This window comes from Limulus polyphemus, unplaced genomic scaffold (assembly GCF_000517525.1).
Source record: "Limulus polyphemus unplaced genomic scaffold, Limulus_polyphemus-2.1.2 Scaffold732, whole genome shotgun sequence".
NCBI lineage: Eukaryota > Metazoa > Arthropoda > Merostomata > Xiphosura > Limulidae > Limulus > Limulus polyphemus.
The window spans coordinates 283,152-291,783 of NW_013666342.1; the positions used below are offsets into that span (position 1 = coordinate 283,152).

The 8,632-nt window shown below is 28.1% G+C and overlaps 1 protein-coding gene across 1 annotated transcript in view; it reads left to right on the top strand.

Moving 5' to 3' along the window:
* Positions 1 to 8,632, top strand: part of LOC106460236 (inositol 1,4,5-trisphosphate receptor type 1-like) — a 109,320-nt gene that overhangs the window by 557 nt on the left and 100,131 nt on the right. The window contains exons 2-6 of the mRNA XM_022386900.1: positions 1,128 to 1,347; positions 2,200 to 2,270; positions 4,337 to 4,452; positions 5,463 to 5,549; positions 7,318 to 7,476. Coding sequence (XP_022242608.1) covers positions 1,253 to 1,347; positions 2,200 to 2,270; positions 4,337 to 4,452; positions 5,463 to 5,549; positions 7,318 to 7,476 — 528 coding nt within the window. The 5' untranslated portion in view covers positions 1,128 to 1,252. The remainder of the gene's footprint in view (positions 1 to 1,127; positions 1,348 to 2,199; positions 2,271 to 4,336; positions 4,453 to 5,462; positions 5,550 to 7,317; positions 7,477 to 8,632) is intronic.

Consider the following 8,632-nt stretch of genomic DNA (forward strand, 5'->3'; position numbering starts at 1 on the left):
GTACTGTTGTACTAGTTGTTACTTCTAGAAGTTATACATAAACTTTAGACATTTTAAAATTGTATTCGTTATTTTATTTTTGTAGAAGCATAAAACTTATTAAAAGTCAAGAACCTGACGTTATAACTACACTGTTCCTACCTCGGTGTTTGCTCTTAAAGTAAAAAGTTTCAAGATAAAAATGAATGAAAATATTGTGAGTCATAGTCAAGATGCTTGTTTTAAGACCTAGTAACTTAGTGTGATATGTGTAATATATATATATATATATATACTTATTTATATATAGCTGTATAGCTTTAATCTGTATTTTACTGTAGGTTATGTTGTATAATAATTGCATAGGGACAAGGGTTTAAAATACTGTGTACTCATTATGGCCTTATTTTAATAACATTTATAAGTTGACTGTTCAATTTAAGTATAGCTGTGGGAGAAAAAATGGTAAACATGTTTGACCATCTAAAGCCCTGAGTTTATTTGAATTGTGAATTGTTAAGGTCGTATATGAGAATCTGAGTATGAGGGAATAGAGGTAAAGTTAGTTTTATGAACCAAATTATGCTTTGACACAACATTTTCTATGGTAAAGTTATAAGAATGAGGATTGGTTGCCTGATAATATGATGTGTGCTGTTTTGTTTATATTAGTTTATTACTCCATGAGTGAACATGAGTAATTTTTCTAAGAATAAGTATAAATTTGTTTTTAAATTTATATTTACAAACTCTAATACAGTATTCACATGACTAGAAATTGGAAATGTTTTACAGATAGCCCACATAATCCAGAAACAAATCAGAACACTTTAGTCCAGCCATCTATAGTTTCTGTACATTCCAGTGATTGCAAATGCATTTTTATTGTTGTTGTTTTTTCATCTCAAATGCTGGAGTACATTGTCCTATTATTTATGACTGTACTTTTTCATTGAAAGCTGTGTTAGTAGAAAAAAAAGTTTTAACTCCCTTTTTTTAAGAATAAATAAAATTTCTCTTATTAGTTAAAAAAATTCTTGCAAACTTCCTATCTTCTATTATTATAATTATAGCAGTTACTACTACACAAATGGTTACTTCTTCATCAGAGAAGACTTGCATTATTTTCTTGTTTTTTGTATCTTTAGTATCTGAATATTGTAGAAAGAAACACCTGAAAGCAATTAAAAGTGACTTGGAAACTACTTATCTAATTTAATGACTTCAAAGTTGAACACTTACCTCAGCCTGAGAGAGAAAACTTGAAACCAAAATGACAGAAGTTGGCCAGGCAAAATTTCTGTACATAGGAGACACTGTATCTATGTATGCTGAAGGAAGTGTTATGGGTTTTCTAAGCACTTTAGGGTAAGTGTCTCTGAAAATGTGAAATTTTTATGGCAAATAATGATTGGAGAGAATGAAGTTTTACTATGCATATACACATTTTCCTCAACAAAGCAGAGGGATTGGATATATGGACATAATCTATTGGTTAACAACTATAAAATTAAAGATAAGTAATAAAAGAATATGCTCTTACCATAATCAGATTACAGAGAGAAGTAATGGGCCTTGTCCTTTTTTTTTTCTTTCTCCAATCTAAAATAGTTTTCTTTAATAAACTTTCGTGTTGTATTAGTTCATTATGATGTATTTATTCTGGTGTTTTATGAAAATACACAGTTTTTAACACTCTAACATCAAAGAAAGAAATACATAAAATTATGTGATATATTTTGGGTATTTAAATGGGTAAACTCAAAATTAGGTCAAAGCAACAATTCGTGAATGCCATTTTAATGTGCTTAGACTTTTTTGAAAATATATTGTCTGCCTTAAATTAAAAATCATAAATCTATCAGAAAAATAGTTGATAAAGCTCCAAACAACTTCAGGAGGTTATTGTAACAGATTTAAACTTTATTATTCCACTTTTTATCCCTTCAGCTGGAACTGTTTTGTCACAACATTGCAGTGTGTGTGTACTTTTTGCCAAAGTTTTTGAATATCCGTCACACTAAACTGTTTTATCATTTGAGGTTCATATGTTTCTCACTAAACAAGATTGAACAATTTTTTGCTTGTTTTAAGTTCATCCAGTAATAAGGTAAAGGTTTTCAAAAAAATTGCAATAAAATGGTTTAAAAACAAATGGTAAATTGAAATAATGTGATTATATTAGTTTGGTTGCATTTCTTTCATTTCTCTTTTTCTTAGACTAGTTGATGACAGATGCGTTGTGAACCCAAGTGGTGGTGATTTAGAAAATCCTCCCAAAAAATTTCGAGGTGAGCCATATATTAAAGATAATCCAAGTGCACATTTACAAAATCTATGTTAAAGAGAGAAGTGTTTTTAGTTTGTATATAAAATGTAAATCTGTCCCAATGTTCTGTATGTTGAGTAATTTAATTCTGTCACAAACTATCAAACTATGTAAAAACTTGTACATAACACTAGCTTCAGCATAAAGTTAAAATTAGAATTACCACTGGAGGTCCATATGGACCTCATTTGCTTGTTAAACACATCTTTCTAAACTTTTTATGCAATAAGTTGCTTTTGGGTCTTGTTGAATACATGATCTCTTATTATATATGACCCATACAAAAAAAAGGATTTAAATATACTTTCAATATTGCATTTAATCCCACTAATTACCGCTGAATTCCTATATGTGTTTTAAATTAAAAATTAATGATTGAACTAATATTTTTTTGCCCAGTACTCTACATTGAATGTTTTAACTGAAAAAATAAAGAAACATAAAATTTCTTGATTTGATGCATTATATGGAATTGACCAATAGTGAACAGTATGAAAAATAAGTTAATTTGAAGGTTAACAAACAACATTTCAGAGACAAAAAAAAAAAACATGGATGATTTGTGCTAGAAACTAGACAAATTATTTACTTCTTCTCTAAATGGGAGTTTACCATTTTTAAACAAAGATAAGCTATTAGTACTAGATTAGAAACAGTTAATAAGAATTTTAATTTCAAAGAATATAAAGTTTATGTATGGTGTCCGAAACTGTGATTCACAAAAATAGTTGATAAATTGTCTTTTTTATTGCATACTTTCTTTTATAAACTTTTTCTATGAATACTTTTATTATATTTGTAAAAAGCAGTATTACTTTTTTTTTTGAAATACATTTTACAATGATTCTGATATTTAATTTGGAAATTTCATCACACTTGAATACTTCATTTTGGAGAAAATCAGTTGATTCCAATCTCAAATTTCATTCAAGCAGTAGAGCTTGGGCAGTTCGTGGAATTTTCTGTTTTATTAATCATCAGGCTCATTAATCAATTACATTTTCAACTAATCAATTATTCTCACAATATGGCCAAAAAATAATCTAAGTCATTATTCACATGAGATGGTGGCTAAGAAAAAAATAAAAATGCCAAAAAATTGGGTTTTGAATAGTTGAATGTTTTTATTACATTAATCATAATTTTGTATAATACAATATGGTGAATGCAGTATTAATCAGAAACACTAATTTTGATTAATTCATTATTTTTATTACTTTAATCAATTTATATGTAATTTTGGGTTACTGGATAGTTGGAATAATCAAAAATAGTAATAATCAGAAACACTAATTTTGATTAATTCATTATTTTTATGACTTTAATCAATTTATATGTAATTTTGGGTTACTGGATAGTTGGAATAATCAAAACTAGTAATATTCAGAAACACAGGTTGATTATTTTTGTGACATTAATTGACTTAATCATAATTTTGATTAACTGATTATTTTACATGACACTAATCAGTTCTTGAAGGTAATTGATTATCTTGATTAATTAATTATTCACCTAGCTGTACTAAGTACAATACATTTTTATAAATATTAAGATTTGAAATTTTCACATGCGTAAATAAATAATTAATTGATATACATGGGAGAATGGCTTATTTAAAACTGTTTTACACATTAAATATTTTACATAAAAAAAATTATAGTGGAGCAAATTTGATTGATAAAATGTACGTGAAAAATGTATTTAGCTGGCATGTGTTCCTAAAATTGAATGCATGATATTGTTCCATTCCATAAATCACCATTAGATGTTCCATGTGTAAATTATTGTAAAATTTAATATTTTTCAAAATGTAAAATATTTAAAGTGTAAAACATGTATATTAGTGAATTATTTATTTCTATGTATTTGTCTTCATTATTTAACTTTTATTTTATTACAGTATATTATTTTTATTTTTTGCCTTTTTTAAGCTTATTACAAGTCTGATTTTTATATACATTTGTAAAACTCTGTTATTCAGTTCTGAATTTTTGTTCTTCTGTATTCCCATTTGTGTCTTTGCTTCAGATTGTTTGTTTAAGATGTGCCCCATGAATCGGTATTCTGCTCAGAAACAGTTTTGGAAAGCAGCTAAACAGAGTACTACATCAACCACTGATGCTGTCTTATTGAAGAAGCTCCATGTAAGGAATTAGTTATATTATAACAGATTTTTAGAAGTGTGTTCAGGACATTAAAACAAACAAAAAATTTTTTACAAAACTATAACAGAAAATTAAAACTTATTATGGGTTTTTATAAAAGTGAGATTTTGCATATTAACTGAAAGACCAAATAATTTATTAATATATTGTCTTGAAAAAATAACATGAGTATATTTCAATGACTGTAACAAAGCACCCTGATATTGCTTATTAGCTAAAAATTTCTGTTCTTGAACAAGCAGCATAGATGATGGTACTTATTGAACAATCATTATTTTTTTCAGATAAACCTTGACCTTTTTGTTGTTATTCTTTAGTGTCAAGGGATTGTTAACCACTGACCAAGTGCAGAATAGTATCTAATTAGTTTAAGACATTAGTAGGAACCATGTGCCTGTAATAACAAAGTATGTTTACCAAATTTTCTTATATTTTCCTTCATATTTATATTATTAGTACTTCATTCAACTTGAAATTGCAGGGGATGCATCTCAGAAAGTAGCTCCGGATGCTAGAAATATCCTTCAAATCTTATCCAAACCTTGTAATGTACTTTTTAAATAGATACATGTTTTCATGTCTAGTATGTAAAAAATAACGTATCAGTGATTTAATTCTGACTTTTTGTAGGGCTTTGTTTTATTTGAGCTTATATGTGGTATGATCTGTAATACACATATTTTTTGTTATTTTCAGTCCATGGTATTATAGTCTTTTATTGGTGATATAAAATATCTTTAATGTTAAAGTGTGTTGATTACATTTGTGAGAAAGTATTAGAATGAAATGAAGTTTCTATAGATAGATAGCATAGTTATGAAGTATTATCTTGAAGCATACTTCTGGTTTTTATCTTTCAATTTTTTTTCCCTTGTTGCTTTTTAAAACCACCTAGAGCAAAAGACACTTCATATAACTCATATTCTATATAGTATCTTTATTTAAATTCAGAAATTGTTAAAAACAGTGTTTGTTGCACTTTTATTTAGCATGCAGCAGAACTGGAGAAAAAGCAAAATGAATCAGAAAATAAGAAGCTAGTTGGATCTAAGATCCAGTATGGTGGTGTAATTCAGGTAAATTTAAATAGGTTACTCTAAAGTTATTTAGCAAACTTTTGGTTAGATTATATTATGGTAGACTAATTAAAGCTAGTTAACTTACAGTATGTTAGAGTAATTAAAGCTAGTTAACTTGTGTTGTGGTAAAGTAATTCAGATAAGTTAACTTAGTGTTCTATCATACTGTAGGTTAAGTAATCTAAATAACACTACCATAATGTATCACATTACAAATACTCTTAATATTTCTTAAGCTTAGATATATTAGCAGCAAGAAGAAGTTTAAGATAAAAAGTTCAAGAGCAGTTAAGGGGTATATCACTGAGATTATGTGTAAGTTATTTAAGCAGTAAAAAGCAACTTAGAAAACCATGAAATATCTTTAGGCCAAAAGAAGTTCAACACTCAATACAAATAATTGTACGCTATTATTTACATTATCCAGAGAAAATTAAGAAGAGAGGCATGTTTCAGTGAACTTTCAAACGTTTTGACCATGGCAGCTTGAAACCCTACACTTATTGATGCCTTAGAAATGCATTTGACATCAATTTTACCTGGAAAGTTGACTACAGAAGAAACTATATAAAAAAAAAAATTGCACTCATTCAAGAGCAAAATAATTCCAAGTTCTCTTATGATAATTTTATTGATCACATATTTAATTTACAAAATCAGCTGTGTTTATGTGCAATAAGTTTCTTATCCTGAGTTACTGCTACAACTATCCAAATCTACAAAACCAACTATCATGAGAAAAACAGTAAATATCTTAATAAAGATGTTGCCTGCCAAATTCCTTGCACCTTTGGAAATATATGCATTTCTTAAATTGGAAACATTACAAGATCAACAACTCTACCATTGTTTAACAGGCCCTTGTTCTTCATATGATAAAGCAAAATTCTTAAATAAGGGAGCTGAAGGAGACCTACGTGTAAAAAGCATCAAATTTGCATTCAGCAGCAAACTTTGAATTAGGTATCAAGAGCCTTCTGACAACTTTGATCAACAGAAACAGCCTTAATTAAATATCTCTATCAGTGGTCTCACACCTAATCATATTCAACAGTCTTTTGTCCCAGTTATAAATAAGTAGGACTTCTGAACTTGTGAAGACAGTTGCAAGTATGCTGAAACTTAATTCAGTAGCTAACACTAACCGAAACAAACTTTTTTTCAAATCAAGTAAAGAAGGTTGGATGCATTTGAAACTACAATACTAATTATGGTATATAATGAAGTAATATGAACTATTGGAAAGACAGTTGGTCAGTTTTGGAGTAACTTAAAGACAAAATTAAAACTACTTGAAGTAAAGCATTAATAACTTCATTACAGAGCATAATACTGTTCTGCTGACGTCTTTTAGATTAACTGGAGAAGTGATACTTTTTATTCTGCGAAATTAGCAGAGTAAACCATAAAGCCTAATTTTTTTAGTTTTTCACTTTAAATTAAAAAATATGCTTTATGTTCTTAGAAAGTATAAATTAAGAAGTAGTTATTTATATGAATTTTTTTGTATGTAATATCAATAAGGCACCAATAATGTTAAGAATCTCAGTTTCTTAAAATTTGTAAGGGTTACTCTGTTTATTTATATCTTGAAATTTATGATGTTGTTATTTCTATGAAAATAAAAGTGTGAATTTTATTACATTTTTAACAGTGTATCTACTAAAGCAAAATGTCATGTCTATATAAACATTAATTTTTTTTAAACTTAGTATAAAACATATTATTACTTTAGTGTGAAACCACTGTTATTTATGATATTTAGCTTCTTCACATCAAAAGCAACAAATATCTGACGGTCAACAAACGGCTTCCAGCACTACTGGAGAAAAATGCCATGAGAGTTTATCTTGACTCTGCAGGAGATGAAGGATCATGGTTTTACATCGTTCCATTTTATAAACTTAGAACTACAGGTGACAATGTAGGTAGTGAAATAATACTGTACATGTTTTTAGAGTATATGGATTTTTAGTTATTTATTCATAGATGTTTGTTTAATGAGAATAAAACTAAAATACTGAACTTAAGACTTGTTATTATCCATAAGAAATAATGCTTGCCTATTTATTATTAGACGATTCAAGATTTCTCAAGTAATCTGAAATAATGATCTTGCAAAATCTTGAACTGTGTGTATACAGACTTAATCAGTATCTTTTTTTTTTTAAATCCAATCTTCACTAATAATGAGCTTCAATTTCATTACAAGTGAAGATTGACTGAATTTACATTATCTACATGAGTGTGGAACTATAGGAATGGGATGGAAAGAACAAATCAGTAGACTTGTAGTTGATAATAGCTCTGGCAAGAAATCTTCCTCAGAATGTTTGTGTGAAGCAAAAGTGGAAAGAATTTATAAAGTAATCACACAAACCTGTTTTATAAGCTTTCCTCTGTGTTGATATAAAGCAGACCGAATTTAATTTAGCATTCTTTTTTATCATTATCAGCTTCTTTTGTTAGGTATTGATTCATTAGTAATATCTTATTTTTTGAATTGTTCTTTCCTCAAAACCTACGAAATAAATTTACTTTCAAACTTTACATTTACCTTTCACTTTATGCATGTTTTATACAGAGATTCATATTAGTTTTATATAATAAGTGCATTATATCTGAAAGGTTCTTTTTTTATAATTTTTTTTCACTCGCATTTCTAAAGAAAATTCCACATGCTATAATTAAGAAATAGATAAAATTAATGGTGTTTATCACTTCCTCCTGTCTCTGTACATAATATTGTTCTGTAACTATTTTGTAGTTATTTTCTCTATAATGATCTGTACACAGTCAGGTGTGTGAGTGTCTCTCTTCCAAATTTTTTAGTTTTTGCTTCACGTACCTTCTCGAGAACAGTGAAGCAGTGATCTCAAATCTGACCTGTTTACCCAATTGATCTTTTTAAACATTATTACTTACATTCAATGAATAACTAAAATCATATTTGAAATCAGTTTCTACATGTTTGTTTGTTTTGAATTTTGTGCAAAGCTACACCAGGCCTATCAGCACTAGGCATCCCTAATTTAGCAGTGTAAGACTAGAAGGAAGGCAGCTAGTCATCACCACCCACC